Source organism: Lacerta agilis, chromosome 14 (genome assembly GCF_009819535.1).
Source record: "Lacerta agilis isolate rLacAgi1 chromosome 14, rLacAgi1.pri, whole genome shotgun sequence".
In the NCBI taxonomy this organism is placed as follows: Eukaryota; Metazoa; Chordata; class Lepidosauria; order Squamata; family Lacertidae; genus Lacerta; species Lacerta agilis.
Window position 1 is genome coordinate 27148408 of NC_046325.1, and position 23523 is coordinate 27171930.

Consider the following 23523-nt stretch of genomic DNA (forward strand, 5'->3'; position numbering starts at 1 on the left):
AACCCCCACACCTCTTTGCCCTTCTCCTCATTCAGTAGGAGTTCCCCCACCCCTGACAGCACTGGAACGAGTCAGCACCTCTTCTTTTGCCCTGATCAAACCTCTCTCGTTTAAACGGACTTGATTACCAATATATATAAATATATATATGTTTCTTTTGCACATAACAGTCCCAGGAAACGTCAGAGTGTGTTTGGTTGTTATATTCTTGTTTTTTGTTTTTTTCCTTTTCCTTTTAGAACTCTTAGCATTTAGTTACCCTCCCCAGGAGGCTAAAATATAAAATGCACTTTTTTTGTAAAAGGAATAAAAGATTTTTTTAAAAAAAAAGTTAAGAAAAGGAACCGAGAGAGAGAGAGAGAGAGAGAGAGAGTGAGAGAGAGAGAAATCCTATTAAATTATTGGAGGTCGGGTGGGGAGGGGACATTGCTGCAGGTGGTTTGGCAAAACACAGGTGATTAAGGAAAGAAAAGAAAGAAACCCCAAATTGAGGCTTACGGTCCGCACGGGGAGGACAAATGCACTTTGGAAATAGGCAAAGGCTCCCCCTCTCCACTCCTCCCCCTAGTGGGAAAAACAGGTGATTGAATAAGAGATCTATTATATTTTGCTTCGAATCGCACTGCAGGGCTGAACCAAAGAGGTGCCTACTTTGTGTTCCAGTGCTGAGGGGTTTCCAGGACACACCTCTGCCTTCCTCCCTGCCCCTGAAACTCACCCCCCACCCCGCCCCAGGCTTCAGCCAATCTACCTCCATGTTGGGCAAGGTGGGCTGGTCTAACGTGGCCCCGCCCAGTCTTACACTGCCCCTCCCCAAGCTGAAAGTCCGCATGCAACTTCCCCACTGGGCTGCTTCGGAAGGGCCCTTGCTCGTTCTTTTTGCACACGCTTTCCCCGCGCCGCGTGGCGGTACACTTCTTGCTGCACTATAATAACCTTGCTGCCCTCCCTTACGCGCTCTGCTCTCTGGGGAAGCGGCGAGCCTTGGAGCCCGGCTCCTCAGCCCTCCGAGAGAGTCAAGTAAGGGTTGAGTCCTCTCCCCCCCCTTTCTCTTTATTCGTTGTCGTTTTGGGGGGGATGTTTTGTTTTGTTTTTGTTTTGCAAATGGCACTTATCAATACAGGAGAAAGGACGGCAGAGGTAGCAAGCGTTCCTCCCGCCACCCAGACACCTGCAGGCCACCCTACTAGCATTAAGAGATCTGGAGGGTCCCTAACCGAACGGGGGAAGGTGCCAAGTGTTTGGGGGTTTTTGCCCGCCACTTAAAAAGTTTTCCCCCTCCCCGTAGCGTCCCACACCCCATACACTCTTCAACCTTCAGCGCTGCTGTAGCACAGGTGAACTCATGCCCAGGGAAGGGTGGCAGGGCTTTGGGGAAAGGGCTTTCGAACTGACTTCTCCGGGGATAGCACTGCCTGATCCAATCTAGCTTTCCCCCCTTTCAGAGGGGCATTGGGTCACCCCATCTTCTGGTGCACTTACACCTCCTGACCACCCAGGGTGGTCGCGCCAGCCGAGCCTTTGCACCATGGGCAGAACCAGGCCCCCTTCACCTCAGGAGGCAACAACCAGGTGAGAGGAAGCCCAGCTGGAAACCTGGGCGCATTTTGGAAAAAACCCGATCTGTCAAGCTGGCGCGAGGAACGCAAAAAAAGGAATGTCCCAGGTTTCTGGTCAGGGTCTCGCCTGCGTCTGCCGTTTGAACCCTTCTTTCCTCCTCCTTCACTTTAGCATTCTGCTTGTCTGTTTATTCCTGGTTGTTCGGCAAACGGGCATGTCCTCCGAAGACCTGGGCAGCAGATAGTCTCAAAGGAGCGTCGCTTTGAGGAGGGAGGACAGAGTATGGCAGTGATAGGGCCAGGCTTCGCTCCCGCTCCCCAAAGCAGACTTGCCAGCCAGTTCCCATTGCCATTGCCATAGCCACCCCCGCCCCTGAGGCCTTTCACACAGCTCTCCTGCCTCTAGGTTGGCAGGGGGCAAGGGGGCAGCAGTTGGAGCTTCGGGGTCCGGATCCAGACCTGGAACTTCCAGTTGCTGATCCCAGTTGCTCTACAGATTGGGAGAAGTGGGGGTTTTTTTTAAGGTGAAAAAACAACAACTACCAGCTTCCCGCTTTCTTCTTCCTGTTTGTTTTCTGCCCTTAATGCAAACCAGACTGTGATCCCCTTATTTTGGCACTTAATGCTGTTAATGGGTCAGAACTCTTGCCTGAGCCACATATTCTGTGATACATCCATCTCTTTGTGATCTGTCAGCCAGTCCTCCCTCTCTCTTTCTCCCTCCCCCCCTTTTTTTGCAACTGTAATATTGGGGGAGCAGGGGAGTGATAATCTTTTTCTTTTCTTTTCAGTCTCCGCTTCTCTTCCTTTTCTTTCTCTCCTCTGTCACTTGGTTTCCGTTGGAAAAAAAAAAAAACCCTTTACCTCTTACCTCATTCAAGACGCCGTGGGGAACGTTTTTTTTTAACGCGATGGGTTGGGTGCATGTCAGATGTACCGTTTTGAAGGTTCAGGGGCCGGCGCATGGAGAAACACAGCTCCAGTTTAAGCTAATATACAGAAAAAAATATATATATAAGTATGTATAATTTTTTTTTTAATTAAGAAGATAAAATCTTTGTACGGGTCTGTTCACATAAAAGAAAAAAAAAGAAAAGAAAAATCACGCAAACGAAATTGGGGTTGGAAGAAAAACAAGTAGTCTTTTTGTTTTGTTTGTTTTGTTTTGTTTTAATCACCTATAAAGATGTGGGATATGTTTGGGGGAGGGGGGGCGCGTGTTGCTGCTGAGCCGATGGTATTGAATAGAGCTTAGAGTTCCAGGTTGCCGCCACAGCATGGTTAGTGATCTTAGAGGGCTGTCACTATTCCATACAGACATAGGGACTTGGCATAGGACACAGGTCATCAGGAGTCCCAGTTCTCAGAAAGAAAGCTAATTCCTAACCGATTACGGCTGCAAAGATAAGCTTGGAAAACCTGGTGAAATATCTTGGAGTGGGGCTAAGTGGAATTTCTCGTGAGGAGGGTAGGAGAGCACAAGGCTCCATTGCAGAAGCGGAATACATTATGCAAAATAAGCACACATAATGCAGTTTTGCTCAATTATTCGGCTTTTCTTAGCACAGCATCCAGCTATTCTCGATGTGAGATTTAGATGTCCATTTGTTTTTAAAGCGCAGAGTAAACACAGTCCTAGTTGTATTCCCATCAACTGTCTCCCCTGGGGAATTGCAGCTGTGTCTATTGAAATTGTTTATCTTGGGGGCGTGCAAGTTGCCGAATTCTTGGCTGGAAGATGTGAGTTAATCTGTTGAAATGTGGGGTGGGGGCCCTCTGGTGGTCGTCTTCTTGGGAGTCAAAACATCTAGTCCCTCACAGAGACCGGGACAGTCTTGCCCAAACCACCGACAAAGCCTAATGCCCATGCAATAATAATTAGAAAAGTATCCAAAGACGAGGGACTCCACAACCTGGTTCGTCGACTTTTTAGCCTGGCATTTTCTCCTTGTACTTAAATTGAGACATAAAACTTCCTGTCCCCCGTGTGTGCACATACACAGAGCAGCCCTATAAATAGAAGCTTAGATCCCTTCATGCTCAGTCTTGCCTGTCCACAAAAGACATTGAGAAGCAGCCAGCGCACATGAATAACTCAACTCTGCCCCTTCTTGCTGCAGACCCAGTAATTCTGCTCCTCCCTGATTCCCGCTCCACTAATTTTTAAAACCTGTTGTGACCCCCCCCCCAGACAACCAATCCAGCAAGCCTGTTATAAGCAAGCATTACAGAGGTATTTTCGCACTTAGAACACTTCCCTTCTTGCATTAATATCTGTACCTTGCAATGAGCTTAAGAACGCTCTGCGTGTGTTTGTACGGGTGTGTGTGTGTGTGTGTGCCTGCCTGCCTGTCCATCCGTCCCAAAACTTTTATGCAATTAAAGCTGCAGTTCTATGCAATTTACCCAGGATTAAGTCCCACTGAAACTGCCTGGACTTTCTGCTTAGTAAACACGCATAGGATTGATCTACTAGGCTCTGATCCTCTCTCAAAGGCTTCGGAGGAAGTCACAGTATCTCTGGAGCTTCTAAAGAGGGAACCAAGAATCCATCATATGAACATATGAATCTGCCTTATACAAAGTCAGCCCATTGCTCCATCTAATCCAGGTTTGCCTAGCCATACTAACGGCAGCGTTCCCAAGGCGTCAAGAGAGGTCTTACCCAGATTTTGTACCTAGCGAAACACAATGCAGATCTGTGAAAAGTCTCCTAGCAGTTTAGGTCCCCCCCCCCCCCACGAATCAGACTATTACTGGAGCAGCAACAGCAAGGGCGTGGGCCATATTGCCCATCAAAATCCCACCCCATTTCCTTGCCAAGAAAGGGGAGGGGAAGACCCATGGTCCTTTAGTTGGATATCCTATTGCTGGAGGCAGCAGGGATTGGACCTCCTTCCTGTAAGGCATACGCTCTGCCCCTGAACTATCAGCCTTCCCCCATAAGAGAACATTTGGCTGAGTTCCAACCAGAAGCCACCAGTGTGTGTCTTTGGCCGGATTTTTAAAGGCTGCGCAAAAGTCGCATGCAACCATACCCACCTCCGAATCTCTATACCCAGCTTCCTCTCCCCTTGATATCGCATCCTTTCAAACACTCAAGAATTCCATGAATGGTTACTCCTTAATCTGCTCTTTTCCTGCTATGCAAGAAATCCCTTCAGAGGGGCAGGATTAGAACACTCTGGACTCTCTGCTCCCCGCTCTTCCTCCCTGTGCATCCTCTGACCCCCCAGCCTGTGACACAGTTCCTCATGGGGCTGTCCTGTTTCTATCGCTCCGTCAGAATTCTCCACCAGCAGAATGGGATGGCAAGAAAAGCTTCGCTGTCTGGTCATGAACGAGTTGCAACTGCCGTTTTCCATTGAACTGGATCTCGCTTCATAAACTGGGGGCCCATCAGTCCATCCATTGCACCCGCTGCTCCACTGGTGGTGCCTCCTTGCTCGCACCCTCCTGCCTCGTTCTTCCGTTTTACCACACATCCTCCAGAAAAACAAAACAAAACACGAAGCTTCCTCGTGCTTAGTCACATCTACTCCGGCAAGCAGCGGCTCTCCAAAAGTTTCAGGCAGGACTCTTTGCTACCAGAAATCCTTCCGTTGGAAACATGGGGGGGGGGTGAACTTTCATGTGTTTTACATGGAGATCTGCCACTGATCCGCAGCCCTTCCCCAACTCAAACTTGTTTTCCTTTTCCTTGAAAAATTTAATGAATTTTGTATTACTGTAATGGTCAGTATTTCAAAACCCAAAGCCTAAGGAGTGCAACAGATATTTTCGCACATGTCTCAAAATGTTTGGTCTGGAACCTAGTCTCCCTAGCCCATTGAACGGCATTCAAATGGAATATTGAATAGATTTCCATCTCCTTTGAAATGGGGGAAGGTGGCAAATGGAGCCCCCAACAGGGAGGTATTTTTCAGTACCTTGAGAGATTCCTATGATTGGCTAGCAGCCCTGGCCCTGATACTTTGTTCCAGGGTTGGCTGTAGCGGAAAACCTCTTAACGTTTAACCTTGTGTAATGTTTAAACAACTATAAAGATATGCCCGATTAATTGGGCAGCAGGGTTACTATTATTATTAAAACATTTTCAATACAAGTACTGATAAAATTTGCAAATAGGAAGCTTCGGGTTAGCAGGCATTCCCTTTCCCTCTCTCACTTGGGTAGGAATGTATGTTCCAAGATGGGGTCTGCTGTTGACGTTTATGCCGTACCCCTAAAAAACTTCTTGCTCCAGAAATAATTGCTCCCGTGGTCTTTGTGCAATCACACATATGGGATCATCTACACCTGTGTAGAGCAACATTTTGGAAACTTACAGAGTTTCATTCCACATTTCCAACCCCCCCCCCCCCCGCAAAAAAACAGTGTAATGGGTAGACTAATCAACTAAAGTGCAAGAGAATGAATTCAGTTTCTCGGGTTGTAGCCCCATGTACGTTTCAGACCAGCCTTTGCCAAGTGGCCCAACCCAAATGCCCTCAAAAATGGTTTGCACTGCAACTCCCACAATCCCAAGCCAGCACCATTGACAAACGATGCTGCAGACACTCCAAACAATGACCCTTCTTTTAAAACAATCTTAAACTCACTGAAAAATTTGCCACCAGCCATAACTCTCGCAGCGTCTAGAGAGGAAACAGGAGTGTGTAACATTTGCAAACATTTCCCCACAATTCATCATATTGGAAATGGGAGCTTTACTGCTGCCGTTGTGTTTGCTTAAAGCACACACACAAAAACAGACAGACAAACACAGGACTCCTGCTATGAGTGTTGTTGCTGTCGTTTGCAAAAATTATCTGCAGTATTTTGAGAGTCACAAGTGCTCTTAGGTTTCTCTTCATTATGCAGCTACAGTGACTACATGCAAAAAGACCTTGGGTAGAAAAGGAAGTTTTAGCCACAGCTTTTCCCACCCCACCAAAACAAAATAAAACTCTTCAGTGCAGCTGAATGTAACAGATGCCCTCTCGTCCATTGTATCTGCTCCACCCTACATGCAGCAGCAACACTACAGTTTCCATGTGAGGACACGCACACATGCACACTGCACTCAGAACTTGTTTTGGGCACCGGAACTGCCAGTTTGCTAGCCAGGCTGTCAAAAGTGCTCCCAGCTCCATCCTTCAGTTTTGTGGCGCTGGAGGTTAACGTCCCTTTCCGCTTTACCTTTTGCACGCAGGCGGAAATTCCAGCCGAAAGCATGCATCGGAAGACTTGGCACTTTCTGCTGTTTTGCTGCTCCGTTATCAGTCTTGAAAGGGTAACAAATCAACATTTTTTGATCCCTGGTTCATCTTCTGTGGTCAAGCCTAAGTCACCCAAGTACACAGAAAAGCAAGTGACAAGTAGCTGCTCTTTCATCAATCTACCTCCTTCATTTGGAAGAAAAGTCCCTCTACCCACTACTTCCTGAGTGTGTGTGTGTGTGTGTGCATGCCGAGATGAAGCTTCCCCTGGTAGGAAGCGGCCAGTGACACCCTTCTATTGGGGGGGGGGCTGCATTCAACAAAGATGGCTTCTGTGCAGGTTCATATCTGTTGTGTACCCTCAAGAGTGCTCCAGAGGATACCAAAGGCTGCCTTCCCTGCTGCCACCAGCACTTCACCAGGCAGGGCAGCAGAATGGGAATTCAGCTGCCAAGGGGCTCTGCAGAGATTGCCTTGAGTCTTGAGCAAGCTTTGAATGCCATCCGAGGGCCATCCATTGGCACAAATCCGCATTGTTTATCCATGTGGGAGCATTATTACCCTGACTCTGTGGCATGCCTGTGTGTACGTGTGTCCCAAGTACACGAGGGCAGGATATGGCTGTGTGTATTGTGTGAGCCCAAATGTGTCCATTTGTATGCGCTGGGCCAGATATCTGAACATGTACTTGAGAGGTGTGTGCATGTGAATAAATGCCCAAGCTTGGGAGTGGCGTGTGTATGCAACTCAAGTGTGTGTGTGTGTGTGTTTGCTTGCAAACATTCAAGTATACCTCTTGTACATTTTTCCTTTCCATTGCCCATCTGTCCTGTGATTTCTGCCCCTGGACTGTGTGCCCTCATCCCTTGGATCCCATATTCCTGCCATGTGGGTTGACTGCAGCCAAGTGTGTGTGCATTTGGGAGGATTGCGAGTGCCAGGGCTCTGGTCTTTTCCGATGGTATGTTTGGAACAATTGTGACAGGCAGCAAGGTCTGTTTTCCATGGTGCTCAAAAGGTGACTGCAAGTTGCTTCTGTGTTAAAGTCCCTGGTTGTCTGGTTTGTATGTTTTTTTTGCCTGAGGCTTGCTTCCTATCCTGTGTGAGCATCAAAACAACCTCTGTACTTCTTCTTAAGACACTCCTGTCGTTTCCCCCTCACCTCTCGCATCTGATCTCACTTGTTCAACACCTTGTCAGAGGGGCTGAAGCACTTGCTATTCACCATTCCAGCTCTATCCCATATTGACCCTGTCAGGTCCCCCTGTCCCTCATCCCCCTTCTTTCTGGAGGCCTTAATGCTATTCCTTTACCAGCCAGCAGGGGCGCACTTTCATACATCAAGCTGTGTATAGTCTGGTCTGTATCCTGTAAATCTTGTAAATATTTTATATATATAGCCCGTCTAGGCAAAGATCTCTATGTCTGTGGAGGCATGACGGGGAGCCTCTTTGCTCTCATGTCAACAAGCCTGCAAAAGCAGCTAAAGACACAGGGGCAGGGTATTAATTCTTCATTGCCTTATACCAAATAATGAAGTTTCCTTGCAAAGTAATATTTTGATCTCCCTGACACTCACTGCACATATCCAGCTGCAGGAACTGGGGAAACTCCACACCAGGGGGTGGGGGTGGATTTTAGAGCCCTGAGAAAATAATGGTCAACATCTGTTCTGTCTTGGAGCAGAATCCCGGTGCAAATTGTGGTGGGGGTGTGCACATGTGCTCGATTGCACCTATAATGTGTGTGTGTGTGTGTGTATATATACATATATATATAAATATAGTTCTATTAACCGTGTGTTACTAAACATGCGCAGATTCCCTATGCATACAAAGCGTTAACCCCCCCTGTGCACTTTGCACGATCTCGTGCCACACAACACACATGCACAAACTGCTGCCCATAACCCCCCCTCCCAAAAAAGAATTTTGGTTTGGGTAGGGAGAAGAGATAACAGCCACCCATCTTTTAGCCCAGTGGGCTCCCCTTAATTCATTCTCCTCTTCTGTTGATGGAGATCTCTACCCCTTTGAGGCTCCAAGAGGCACTGCTCCTGTTGGAAGCAGACATTTGTGACTTCTGCATAGGCCCTGGTGCTGTAACCCTGCTGTAGTTGGGTTTTACCTGTCCGGCAGCCTGGACTCATTTGGCTGACCTGTTTGACTACCATCATCCCTTTGAATAACTTGGCAAACTTGCCCTGTCCCGTCGGTCTTTTCCTTTAAGAATGCCCTGTCTCAAGCCCTTGAACATTTAAAGAAGAGTGAGTGGTTTACCACCATCTTTTGTGGTGGGGAGAGATGAAAGACAGCTGTTTCCCAGACCTGGATCTCCAGCTGTTTGGGGACTACAATTCCCATCATCCCTGACAACTCGTCTTGCTAGCTAAGGGGTGATGGGAGTTGTAGTCCAAAAACAGCTAGAGACCCAAGTTTGGGAAACACTGACCTAAGACCTAGTTTTTATATATATATAAATATATATTTGTTTGCCAGTGGTTAGAGAGGGAGGTCTGCATGCGAATGAGCAATCTCATATTATCCCCATAGCTACAACTCTCACATCATTTGACTCCAATTCAATCTTTGCTGCGGACTCAATCCACACACACACAGTTAAGCCAGCCAACTCGTCCAGCGGTTCCCCAGAAAGGAGAAAAAAGGGGGCAGGAACACCAAGACTCCTTCAGGGGGGTTACTCAGGTCTTGAGGCAGTGTCATGGTAGCCAAAGAAAACATTTCCACCCTGGGCATCTCCTTGTCTCTAGCTATTGAGGCCAATCTCTGGGCAAGGCAAACGTCCCTCCGTAAGAACAACCAGTGTCGCTGACATCAGTGACCCCCCCTCCCTTCCCCCCTCAAAAAATGCCTCTGAAAGGGAAGTAGATAGCTTTTGCATACTTAGTTTAAAAGGGGATGGGTGGAATCTGCACATTTTGAGTTTGTACCACGGATATATGCAAGGCACCCCCCATCTAAATGGGAGTTCTCTGAAGTTTTTGCGGTGCACCAAATCTCCCTACAGAGGGCATCACAAAACACCTCGTAATAGCTGCTGGGGCAAGATGGCACTTGTGCCTCAACCCAACTCTTGGAGGAAGAGAACTCAGGGTTCACCATAACACCCAGTCCCCCTCAGGTGCCACTCATATACCATCACGCCAGTCCTTTCCTATCTTGCCAGGGGAAAGCAGCAAACAGCGGGGCTGCCGTCCTATTCCTCTGGCGGCTGCCAGGCTGCATCTCTGCTGATGGATGTCCAACCTGTCTTGAGAAGCTCAAGGCCTTTGTAGCAGGAGGTCTTGCTCCTCCAGGGGAGTAACACCCCACCATCTCCTCTGCCTCCTGGGCACTTGACGACTGTGACAATTTGTGGGGTTAGGAGCCAGTTTTCCCCACACCAGAGGCCTATGGGGGGGGGGAGAGACAAGACTTTTCCTCTACCACTTCTCAGTATTCCTTTTGTCAAGTACATACCTCATATAGTTCCTACCGATGGTACCCTACGGATCTTTTCTGCGCCTCCCCCTGCCCCACCGGATTCTCATTAGTTCTGCAAGGATATTAACTCCAGGAGTTGCAATGATAGATTCAGACAAGGTGGTTTAGGGAGGAGAGGAAGTGAGTTTCCATTAAAGGGGGCACCCCCCCTCATATACTATGCATTGTGGTTTTTCCCCCTCGCAGTCCAGAGCAGGGAAAGAAACTGTGAGCAGGGAGTTATTAGTGAATGTACGTTTGGGACATGGGGTTTTCAGTGTGTTTCAGAAGGGGTGTTGGGTTGGGGGAGTCCGAGGGAGGGGAAAACCTGGTGGGGAAAACTGTGTCTCCCTCCACCTCATCTTTATTCCCTCTCCCTTCCCCTTTCTTATTTTTTTTTGTGTCTGGGTAGCAGGAAGCTGCTGATGTAAAAAAAAAAAAAAAAGACAATCACAATTTGTCTGTGACGTGCGATTTTGGAAAAAAGAAAAAAAAAACCCTGAAAAGTCTGGGGCGGGGAAAACAAACAAACCCTTTTTTGTGTTTTTGGTCAGGATTTTAAAGAAAGATATTTTTATGGTAATTGTCGCTGGTCTATTTTACTATATATTTATGTAATAAATATATGATTAAAAACAAACAAACAAACCTACCCTTAAAAAAGACAAAAAAAAAAAACAACCCTCACAGCCCCAACTGGTTTTTGGTGTCTCATTTATGGTGAGTAGCGATGGGCAAAAATCTATTCTTTAACTATGAAAACACAGAAGAATGTGGGGCTTGCTTGATATTTCTGTTTTGCAGATAAAAATCGTGGGAGCCTTTGTTCTCAAGGCTTTCCCCCCTCCCCTCCCAATTCACCATTTTAGTCATTAAAGCCCCCACACCTAAAAGGTGAGTAGAAACCCCTTTTTGCTAAACAAACAACAACTACCCTCACCAAAGCAAAAAAGCATCACCACATTTTGGGGGTGGGAAGACGGGTGCCATACTGATGGCATGTGTAAGTGCCTCACATTATTGAAAAATCGGGCTGAGGGTAGACCGTCTGGTTTCAGGGGATTAAAAAAAAAAAAGATGTGAAAGTTGCATGTAATATGGACGGTCTTCCTCTTTTTCACCTGATAACAAGGCCTTTTATAGCTGGGAGGTTGTAGTGTTTCAAAAACTGGTTTGACCAGAGGTAGGAGTAGGAAAAAATATGCGGGTGCCACACCAAGGGAAACAAATAGTTTTCCCTTAAACCGCCATCTTGCCATACTTAAGCCCTGACAAAATAAGTGGGACAGGACAGCCACCATTTTAAGCACCACAATTCACTTCTGGCTTGCGGGGGGCAGCCAATGTCTCCCTTGTGTATAGAGCTCCAATAGACACCCCTCTCTAGCCAAGGCAACTGGTTACCCCCACACTGAGTCCCAAACCACCACACCTTCCCTCCCATACAGGAGAAGAGAGCGGGGGGGGGGGGCAACCAAGGCGAACTTCAGGAAGAACGTGGATCCAGGCCATTTTGGTTTTCAATATATTATTCCTGTGTGGCCAGCGCCACAGCAGGGAAGAATGCCAGTTCTATTCACACAACTCCAATATACAGAGAGATATTTACAAAAGGCGGCTTGTGGCCGCTTGCTTCTGAGCAGGTGGGGGCAGCAGCTCCTATGCCGGTATAAATATAGTTTGCTGGGTCCAGGCCCAGAGAGAGCAGTCTGGTTAGTGCAACGACGCAGGGAGGGCAAGACGAGAGGGTGGTCCAGTAGTTATGTGCAGGCCCTCCCTGTCTTCTACTGAGCATCAATGCGGAAGGAGAGCAGCTTCTCAGAGTGCATGTTGTTGAGGGTGCGCAGGTCGGGAAGCTTCAGCAGCAGCTTGGTGAAACGGGACGTTTCCTGGGGGTGGTTTTTGAAGACGAGGGCTCTCAGGGCACGGATAAGCATCTCCTGCAGCTGCTCCACTGATCCTGGGTTCTCAATGCCTGAACGATCTGTACAAGAGAGGGATGGGCAGTCAGTAACATGTTCACAGTGGCGTGCCCAGCACAACAGACACACCTGCCTGGTTTTCAGGTCTCTGATCAAACCACGTTTTCAGCCTCCCACAAGGTCACAGATTGCCTGACATGTAAGATCCCAATCTCCTCGGAGCTCTGAATTATTTTTATTAAGACTCCTCCTCTCTTAAAGCACCACCACTGTTCATAGCATTTTGCAAGGTAACACGAAAAAGAGACAGCTCCCCACTTCAAGGAGCTTACACTCCCAAGTTTGAACAATGGGGAAAAGAGGAGCAGAGGCAAAGGTGTCAGAGGAGAAATATGAAGATATGTAGTTAATTTAGGGGTTTGCTGTGGTTGCAGGGTGTTGGTGTTTCAAGGGTGGAGGTTCAGACTAAGGCAGTGAGATGAAGGCTTCAAGGAAAGGAAGATTTCCAAAGGAGGAAGCAGGGAGAGCAAGGGAGACCACTGTGGGTGTTCTGGGAGAAGGTGCCAGGCATAAGGAGCAGAAAGGGTAAAAGATGTTGAATTGTGTAGGTGTGTGCTTGGGTAGCCAAGGATGGTAGAGTAGAAGGCTTGAAGACCTTAGGACACAGGTGAAACAAGGGCAGAAAAACACAATGGATGGGTGTGGCTGGAGAGCTTCAAGGAATGGTAAGGACAAGAAAGCTTGTGATACGTGACTGCGATTCCTGCCTGTTCATGCCCAAGGACACCCACCTGCAGAGATCAGCACCACAGCTGTGAAGAGGCCAAGCTCTTCTTCAGAGAGTCCCAAGGCTCCAAGCTTCTCACTGAACTCGAACATGGATGTCAGCAGGTCACCCATGCCCATCCCCCACAGCTCCTCAAGGCTGTACTTGGTACGACTCATGAATGTCACTGTCTGTTCCTTAACGTTGAAGAGGGACGCAAACCGAACCATCAGCACCTGGGGAAATGGTAGGAGAGATGGGGAGAGACCTGTTAGAACACATGAGGATCTGTGCCCACACAACACAGTCAAATGCCATCTGTATTATTCTTCCAAGTAAGAATGTACACTTGCTTCGAAAGTGGGACTTCCTCTGAGTGAACATAGTTAAGTTCAACCGCAAGGTTGTTTTTTTCCTTCTTCAGAACCAAAACAAACTGACAAGTTCTCAGAATGATTTTCACTTCTTCCCTTTGGGGTTTTTGAGTGTGTCTGGGATCCAGCCTCCCAAAAGCAATTACACCCCTTTAATTACTCCTAATGTGTTTACATTTCAAAATGATGCCAGCAAATAATGTCCTTCATGCATTCTCATTATTGTATATGGATAAATAAGGGTGTAGATTTGAGTTTGAGGATTTTAAAACAATCATGTCTCCTCACTATTTTCACCAGTCTGCAGAATTAACCAGTATTTAATGGATAAATATTCCACACTTTTATAAGCCCTTCCTACATACATAAAATCGGTAGCTGTTAACTAGCAAGGGTCTGAAGTAGTGGGTGGAGATAATCCTACCTCAAATGTGCCAGCTTTGAGTAAGGAGACCTGGTCATGCTGTGTGAGCTCCCGGAAACCAGGGATGTGCTTTGCAAATTCCACAACTTCTCGTACAGCAGGTGTGAAGCTCATGGAGAAATCTTCCCAAATCTCCTGGCCTGTGCGGCCACTGCGACCATGTGGGTGACAATTCATAGGACACGCCTGTTGGGATGGGGAAAAAATGAGACATGTTAGATGAAGAGTGGAGGGCTGGAATCAGAGTCAATGGAACCAGTTGCAAGCCCACAGTCACTGAGAATTGAGGACCCTTTGCCTTCTCATGTTTTGCCGAGGAATGTAAGAGATACAAAATATGTACAAGGAGCTGCCTATCCCTGAATAATGCAAGTAGCACAGGCCTAACCCAACTGTGACTCAGATGGCAGGTTAAAATCAGGGCTTTCATCAGCCGCAACTCTCCGGAACTCTGTTCCGCCACCTCTCAGGTGGGTGCCATGGTCCTTATAAGAGAGCAAGGGAGGCGTTTGTGGCGAGTTCCGGCACCCCTTTTCCAAGAAAAACAGCTCTGGTTAAATTATATCCAAATGGCTGAGGTGGTGGTGAGGAATATCCAAAATCGTAGCAATACATTGGCTACAACTAGTGAAGCTCCCAGTTCAAATCTCATCTGATCTGCCTCAGGCAAAAGCCATGGGTTTTCCTTCTGGGATATTAAAACAAGCTGGCTATATAATAGCTAGAGAAAAGGCAGCTGGAGGCTGAACTGGTCGCTGAATAAGCCTTGGCTGGCAAACGAGAGCACCTTGTGGGTAACGTGAGGAGGATGCGACACTCACCAAGAGGATATCGCTGGGCTCGCCTTGCTGGGGGCAGCCTTGGCCGACGGAGGGATCTGTCTCCCCGGAGGGATAGCCAGAGGGGCAAAACCGATGGCCGTTCATGTTGTTCTGGTGACATGTGTTGCTTGGGGCGGAGCCAGAGTTCCAGTTGTCGTTTTGGTGGCAGGGCCCGTTGCCATGGTAGCCACTGGACAGCCAGTTGTTCTCCCAACTCAGAGAGTTCTCGCTCCCCGCAGGAGCCAGGGGCCCCGCGGCCAGTTTGTCGTGAGCATAAACAAAAATCTCCTTGTGGGCCTTGGACACCTGCGAGATGACGTCTTCCATGACTTCGCCGGGGCTTGGGGAGCGGGGTGGCGTCAGCTGCTGGGAGAACTGGGCGAAGCAAGGAGATGGCTGGGGAGGGGAGGCCGCATGAGGCGGTGATGATCGTGGCACCAGCTGCGGCTGGTGGCACAGAAGGGGGCTGGCAGGCTGCTGGTGCCCCGTCGACAAGCCCTCGGGCGGGCACTGCGCACTGAGCTGGTTGTTAGCCATGTTGTTCATAGCGCTCTGCATCTCTGCCAGCATGCGCTGTTTCTCGCGCTTGGGGATGCGGCCGAAACGGACAGCTGTAGGGGAGGCAAACAGAAGGGGGGGGGTGTCAAGGGACACTATGGCAACTGAGGACATCAAGCTTCCAAGCACAATTCAAAGCATTGTCGCTGATCTTTAAAAAGCCCTAAATGGCCTCGGCCCACTATACCTGAAGGAGTTTCTCCACCCCCATCGTTCGGCCCGGACACTGAGGTCCAGCGCCAAGGGCCTTCTGGTGGTTCCCTCCCTGCAAGAAGTGAAACTACAGGGAACCAGGCAGAGGACCTTCTCGGTGGTGGCACCCGCCCTGTGGAATGCCCTCCCATCAGATGTCAAGTAAATAAACAACTATCTGACTTTTAGAAGACATCTGAAGGCAGCCCTGTACAGGGAAGTTTTTTTTAACAGTTAATGTTTTACTGCATGTTTTATTGTGTGTTCGGAGCCACCCAGAGTGGCTGGGGCAACCCAATCAGATGGGCAGCATATCAATAATAATAAATTGTTATTCCACAAAGCAGAATCCTAACCAAACAAAGCCTGCAAGGGGTAAATAAAAAGTCAAAATCTCCAACCCTCGCATGGCAGGGAACTCACCATCGCGGGACATGCCAACCCCCAAACACTTCTTGAAGCGGCACTGCTGGCAACGATTCCGGTTGATGCGGACAATGTTGCAGGTTTCGTTCTTTAGGCACTTTTTGTACTGGATGTTTTGCTGAATGCTGCGCCGGAAGAAACCCTGAGTGGGGGACACAGAGAGAGAGAGAGAGCAGATTAGCACCTAGGCCTGTCAAGCAAGCAGGTGTACCCAAACCCAAACCGAGAGCGTCTGCTTTTCAGCCCAGTTCCCTTGAGGCTGTGAGCTGGAGGCTGAGGACTTGAACTGGAAGCAGAACCAGCAGGAGGTGACTGCTCATCCATTCAGCAGGCAAGGGCAGAGAAGGTCGGGCTCCCAGTTTTAGTTATATTAGGCCCACCTGGCCAGTCCAGAGGCATGGTAAACACCTGCCAACCACAGGGGACGGGCCCCACCAGGCAGAAGGCCCCAGTCTCAAGCCATGGTATCTCCAGGTAAGGCTAACCCTGGGGAGCTGCTGCCACTCTGTGTAGACAATACTGGGTAGATGGACCAATGACTGTGACTCTGTATAAGGCAGCTTCCTATGTTCCCAGAGGCCAATGTAGCCCACTTCCATTCCCTTCTGAACCTGAAGACCTTTCTGAGGCCTGAACAGACACAGTCCTAAGGGGTGCTAGCTCAAGCAGTGGAGGAACAGTTATCGCAGGCCGGCTGCTGCATGCTGCTGGAGTCGCTACTGGTCAGGGAAGTGGTACAACAACCTGAGCTGGTTTGCCATCCATCTCCCAGCACAAGGCTGTGTTGCAGGGCTTAAATCCCCATCTCCCACATCTCACTTGAGCTACACTACCCTGTACTAGCATGGGAAAACTAGGGTTTTTCCTGTGCGCAGCAGCAAAATATATTGGGGGGTGGGCCTCGATCCAACCCCTTCCAGCTTTCGTCAGCCAAATAAAAAGGCCAGAGAGAGATGCTCACCTTGCAGCCTTCACAAGCATGGACACCGTAATGGAACCCAGATGCCACATCTCCGCAGACTTTACACAAGAGGACCATCCCATTCAGCTCTGGAAGAAAAGAGGAAGAGGGGCTGTGAGACTCCATACCCAAAGGCTGGATTTTTTTTGGGGCTGCTTGGTTGCTACTCCCCAAACAACCCTTTGTAAAAAAAACAACACACACACACACACACATCCCTACAGCCTTTGAAGAACCCAGGAGGAATGGTGGCTGGCAGAAAGGGCCAAACTGACCCGGGGAAGGTGGGCCTGGAGTTTGAGCTTGGACTAAACCTCCTGGCATAGTTGGCTGGACCCACAAACACCCCAGGGCTTCCCATCCATGCCCAACTTAGCATCCGCACTCACTTGTGATGCTGCTGCTGGTGCTTTTGGCAGGGGAGATGCGCCTCCCGTCATCCATGGCCACTTGCAGCCCCAAGGGGGAGCCTCCAGAGCTGTAGGAAGAGGATGACGACGAAGAGGAGGAGGAAGGGGAAGCATCATCACGGAGCCCGGTGGAGCTGGTCCCATAAAGGCGCCCGGAGTCTTGCACCAGAGACCCGGTGGGCGAAGGTGGGAAGTAGCTGGGGAAGGCGGGTTGCGAGGACAGCTGGCAGCTGCCGTTGGAGCTGTCGCTGCCGCACAGAGAGACGGGGCTGGTGCGGCTTGGAGAAGACCCATTGGAGCCAATGTAGCTGATGACGCCACCTGTAGAGAGTTAAAAAAAAGGTAGAGGGTTGAGAATCCCACCTCACTACAGCTTTTGGTGTCCAGCTGCCCCAACTGATTGATTGTGTTACACAACTTGAGGACATCATGTTGGAAGAGCTGCCTTTAAAAAGGAGCAAGTTTCTGGATCTCACTGTGGCGGTTGATATCCCGACCACACAGCTGCACCCTAAAGAGGCATTTGCAAAGGCAAGCAGATGTTTCGGTAGGCAAGAAAGATGAGAGAGAGAGGCTCTGACAACCTTTCTATGTAGTAACCAAGTTGAGTCTGTTATGTTTTGAAACTGCGAATCCCTAGAGCCGGACAGCATTGAAAAAAAGGGAATCTGAAGTAGCTGAATGCTTTGTACAGTTCTGGTTGTCTCCAAAAGAAGACGACGACTACGGCAAAGCTAGGAAAGTATTGTTATTGTTTTTTTTAAGGCTGCAAAGTGCTAGAAGTTGTAACTGCATTAAAAAGAACACAGCCTGCTTGCAGGCTTGCGCTCTAAGAGAAAAACAAGACCATTGCGAAGGCAGGAAGGAAGCAGGGAAAGAAGAGGCAGAAATCAGAAGTGGAAGGCTGGGGAGAGAGCCGAGAAATGGGGCCTAGAGCAGCTGAAGAAAGGTTTGGGTATTTGGGGGCCTTTTTTTAAAAGCTTTGTAAAAAGGACTACTAAAGTGGGACATGACAGAGGGTTATAAAATTAGGAGGAGGGTAGAGAGGAGAAAAGTTTTCTCCCATAATGCTAACAGAGAACAAATGTGATATAAGTATTGCTTCAGAGAGCAACTGCTCAGGCTAGTGAGCCAAGCTCTATGATGCGGAGGATAGCACAGCAAACGTACATATCCAGCAGACCTGGGCTAAAATTCATTCCCAATTCCAAATATAGGATTTCTTTTTAAAAAAATTATTATTATTTTTGGCAAGAACAGTACCACAACTACTCTTCCCAGAGTCAAATGTACTAGGTGATATTCCTTAAGAAAACCTAACTGCATTGCTGGATCAGACCAAGGTGTTTCTAGTCCTGCACTCGTATTTCCTAGCAAGTACTCCCGAGAGAGCCCCCATTTGCTCTCCACACTGTGGCCTTATATGCAAAGGGGTGCTGTCTCTGACCATGGACAAAAAGGAGGTGGTAATTTACTGTGAACATGTGAGTTCTCAAAGGCACAAATGGCAGATGGGAGAGGTGGAAACCCTGGGAACACTAGAGGAGCGATAGGTTAGGGGTTAAAGTAAACCTATTTGTGATCAAAACACGATGGAAAGTGAGAACAAAGCTGCTCCGGTATGTGAGAGCTGACTCTTCCCAGCACACACCTGATAAAAGGTTTGCAAAGTCCAACCCCACATTACTGGCCAGTTACAAGCTCTGAGCTGGTCTTGCCAAAATTCTTCCCTTGCAATCCAGCTCTCTCTCTCTCTCTCTCTCTTTCTCTCTCTCAGCTTTCAGTTGTTGACCTACATCTCAGAGCTGCAAAAGGAAAAAAACACCAAGTGAGTGATGCAGCGAGTGGAGAGGGAGGGAGGAAAGTGTGCGGCCAAGAAATTGTTGAAAATTGGGTGGAAGCCAAAAAAAGCCATCACACCCCACCCTGGAAGCTGGAGGGAGGTGGGTAAGCTGGGAAGGGCCGAATACTCCAGCCTGGAGATGGCTTGTTTTCTTTTTGTTTTCTTTCTGTAAAAGAACTACCACTGCTCCGGGCTTTGTAGCTGGGCTACATGCCAGTGGCCAAACTGCTGTAGGAAAAGCCTCAAGCAAAGTAAAAACAAAGCCATCCGAGCCAGAGGGGATTATAAACAAGGTCACGTGTGGAAGCCACGTTCAGTGCCCAGGCAGGCCTTTAACAACAAGCGGGGAGCCTTTATCTTGTTGACTGGATACCACCAGCTAATGACCTTCCTTGCGTGTGGCCCAAGCACCTGGGACTGGTTGCTTACCAGACGTTAAAAGGAATCGGGGCAAATAAAGCTGTAAGTGGAGTTTCTCCCTTTCCCCCTTCTCAGGGATAGGAAAGAGAGCTGGATAGTGATCCAAGTCAATTTCTGCCAGCACACACACGCACACACACACACCAAGAGAAGTGAAGAAAGGACAAGCAATTGATTAAAATTAAAATTTAGCAGCCGTGCTTTGGATGGAGCTCTTGTCCTGTGGGGCCACAGATCCCCTTCTGCCACTTTTTGCTTAGGGTCCAGGGCAAGCTGCTCAGATCGAACACTTGTGATAACCGCCTTGCTCTTCTGCACACAGGAGAACTTTGCAATCCTGCCAAAATTAGGGCAAAGCTGGAGTGACAAAGTGCCAACAGATGTGCCAGAAGCAACGCCACTCACTTTGGTGCCTATTCTAATCGCATGCCGTCCATACATCTCCCAATATATCTCAAATACTGTGCAACAGTTTGGTGGCTTATTAAAAGCAGTCTGTCCTTTCCTCTGCAGAACAAACGCTTAACCAGGAGAATCATCAAGGGCAAATAAGGGTAGGGATATTTCAAGCAGGCACCTTGATTTGAACTTGGGTGGGCAGAGGCCTGAGAGCCAGCCCAGCATTTGGCTTGCTAGGGCAGCCGTGATCATCCTGTCTGGGTTTTGAGCATGCATCCCTTGCACGTGACCTTGTTAGTAATCTCTTCCTCAATGCTGATGATGGTGGTTGTCCCCCCCCCCCTCACTAGTAGCCTCTCCTGGATTACTTCACTTTCCTTCTTTTAAAAGGCAAGAAGCAGAGTTTTCAAATCTAGCAATTCAGGATGGGAAGGGTGGTGCAGGGAATCCTGCAAAGGAAGGTATGCAAATCTTGCAGCCTTCTTCCCTCCCGGCTCGGAGTCCCTAGCTTCCGTGCAGCTATTAAATGCAGGTTGCGTCAGGGAGATGACTGCCCCAAGTGGGTCAGGGAGGATAAACAGAACTTGCTAGAAGGCACAGCGGGGGTGGAAGTTATGTGTGGACCAAGTTGGCAATCTTCCAGATGGGTGTGAAAAAAGGGAAAGGTGTGTCCTGTCCGTTTGCAGTGTGTCTTGTCAGTCTTCTAGAGACAAGGAGCCAGGAGTGGCTGGAGACACATGTGGCATCACTAAGTAAGCACACGTGGTCCTTGACACAAGGCCACATGCTACCCGTTTGCTCACCCCAAAGGGGAGGACAGCTGATACAAAAGGGGGCAGGGGGGGGACTTGCAGCAAAAGTAGCATTGAAGGTCCATATGCAAGCGACACCAAAAATAAAATTAGGGGGGCAGAGCTCAAAACAAGGTCAATCAAAGGAAAAGGGATCTCTGTCACCTACATCCCTGAACCACCTTGGGCCCACTAACTTACTAACCCAGCAATGGAATCAAAACTAACATGGTAGGTGTACATACAAACCATATCCACAAGAGATGAAAAAAGAAAACAAGCCCTTACATCTTTAAAAAAAAAAACAACCTTTAAAATCCACACAATGCAGGTTGCTATTCTATGAGGTCTTATTAGGGGAGAATGACACACAGAACTCACTGGGACTTACTTCTGAGTAAATATACTTAGAACTGGGCAGCCACATGGCTTTGGGAGACTTTCCCATCTTCTAACATAGGTGACTCCTGACCCCGCAAATCCTTCCCCATTCTTGAAGTGTTGAAACCCCAAACACCAGATCTTTAAAAACCCACAGCAAATGCAGAAAGCTTTTCCCCATTCCTAAACACTTTCTCCTTTAAGGGAACCCTAAAACCTTATTATTGGATTAGACAAATACCATTCACTTAAACTGCCCAGGGTGCATTTTGTTACACAGTTCTATTGTTAATACTTAATCAGTATCTACATCTAACAGAAACACAAATGTAGTATATACCGAAACAAAGACCACAGGAAAAAATATTTGTGCCACCCAGTCTTGAAAATACTGGAAGCTTTTGAGTCCCCCACCATTCCTCCTCAAGCTGGAATGACTCCTCCAGCATTTAAATACCATTTAAATTTCCAGTATTTAAATACCAGTTAGAGAACATAAAGGTGGGGGGTTTTGGAATTTTTGTTACTTCCCTATTTTCTATCCAATGCTGTTAAAAACACATGTGCACCAATAAATATCGCCTGCTTTCTACCACCAAAGTAACGCACTCTGTACAGTATATGCACTGCGGCAAACTGTTTGAGGCACAAACGGAAGGCACTCTGCACATGCACTAAGGAACACGTGACCTTACACGATTGAGATGGGGGGGGGGATCAAAATAGTAAGAGAAGCCTGATTTTTCCAGCCAAATAAGACACGCCAGAATGCAAAGACTGGTGAACGTGAGTGATTCGCCCACTCGGTTCTCATGCTCTGTTAAGTTGCCCGTCCAAGACTTTCGCACTCCCAAAAGACCCATTGATGGTTACCTCCCGAGCGCTGAATAACTAGGAAGCGAGATCGGAAGGCTGGCAAGTCGGCCAGTTCACCTCCACGTGTCCCACTTGCACGTTGCCCGCTTCTGTCCCGGCTTCACCCATCACGCTTTGCCCCGCCCCCTGCCCGCCCATTGGTTCCCATTTCCCCTCCCTGGCAAGGGATGGCCCATCTTTCAGCCGCGCCCTCTACGGCGAACTCGGGAACGTTCGAGCTTCCCGGATGGTGACGTAGCTCCACTGGAGGCGTATCTAATGAGCTAATGGGGCGAGCTCGGCCAATAGGAGGCGACCGGAGGCGGAGCCGATAGGGAAAACAAACGTTGCACGTGGCTGAGCCGGGTAAGGGGACACGTGAGAGGATGAATGGGAAAGCTTGAAGGGGGAATCCCAGGAAGGGTGGGATTCCGAAGCGGGGTGCGGGTGCTAGTAGTGTGACTCCAAAGTAGAAGGGGTGGAGGGGGAGTAAAAGGAGAAGAGAAATCCCCATAACCAATAAAGGATCATCAGTGGGGGGAGGGGGGCAATATCAGAAGGAGATCTCCGGGCATCCCTTCCCCTTCCAAGGCTTCCTCCCAAGAAAACACCAGGTATGTGATGCTCACAGTGGAAGCAATGCAGCCCCGATCCTCTCTCCCTACAACTGCCCTAATCCCACCCTCCCCAAAGGACAAGGTAGGTAGGGCGTCGCCTGCCGCTACTGGTAGCCCAGGGAAGACATTTGACTCTGCTCCCTTCCCCCCACAAGGAGAAGGAAGGTTGACCTCTTTCCCTGAAACTGACACCTATTAACTCCTTTCCCTTGCTCCCCTTGTCACCGATCCACCCTCCCCCAGGAGGAAACTACAGCAGAACGATGAAAAATAAACCTTTCCTAATTGGGTGGGGGTGGGGGTGAAATAGAGAAGTATGATGGGCTAACGGGGGCAGGTAATAGGGAAGCTCTTGTACCTCCCAATTCCAAAACCCAGCACCTCTCTTTCCTTGTGATTTGGGGGGCGCAATCAGGCAGGATCCTGAATGCTATATATGAGACTCTAAGGTTGTTTGCAAAGTTCCTATCTCTATATCAGCGCTTGCGGTATTTAGGGTGGGGAGATACTACCCTGCTTGGGAACTCAATGCCGCCGCCGCCACCCCAACTCCAGCAGACGCCCCACGAGTAGATGCAGGAGGACTGCTCCCTTCACTGCAGGTGCACGAGAAAGACGCTGAAGCGCCAGACCTCTGCGACTGGAGGTCGTCGCGAAGGGGAGGCTATGGGGCAAGTTTTAGAAGGGGGAATAGCACTGCATGACCCGTTCCCTCAAGGCAGCTAGCCGCGAGAGGCTTACCTGGGGCGTTGTTGTTCGTATCCAAAGTGGCCATCCTGTTCAGTTGACAGCCGTCATTCATGTCGAGCGAAGAAGCGAGCCGAGATTCCGTGGGCGAGGAAGGAGCGAGGGGGAGCGAGAGGCTGCCCCTTTCTCCTCCTCGGTATTCTTCTGGTCCCCCCAAAGTTATGCTGCAAAAGCGGCTGGGAACCCAGTCAGCTTGCACAGAACTCTGGTGGGAATGTGCCCTTTTTAAAATTGTCTTTAAAAGATTATATTAGCACTGAGAGCCGCAGTGCAAAAGTCGATAGAGCGCGAGAGCGGCTGAGTATGTGAGAAACCTCGCAGCGGCCCGGGAGCTCCACTCTGCTGCTGCCTCTCCCTTTGCCTGCAAAATTTTA

At 48.8% G+C, this 23523-nt stretch overlaps 1 protein-coding gene across 1 annotated transcript; it reads right to left on the minus strand.

The window, feature by feature from the left end:
• Positions 1-11753: 11753 nt before the first annotated feature.
• On the minus strand, positions 11754-23204 carry NR1D1 (nuclear receptor subfamily 1 group D member 1). Its single transcript, XM_033170632.1, has 8 exons — positions 23144-23204; positions 17076-17417; positions 16687-16775; positions 15723-15867; positions 14550-15160; positions 13729-13914; positions 12956-13166; positions 11754-12226 (listed from the first exon to the last, which is right to left on the minus strand). Exons 1-8 carry the CDS (start codon positions 23202-23204, stop codon positions 12027-12029), a joined length of 1845 nt encoding a protein of 614 aa, XP_033026523.1. The 3' UTR covers positions 11754-12026.
• Between the last annotated feature and the right edge of the window lie 319 nt (positions 23205-23523).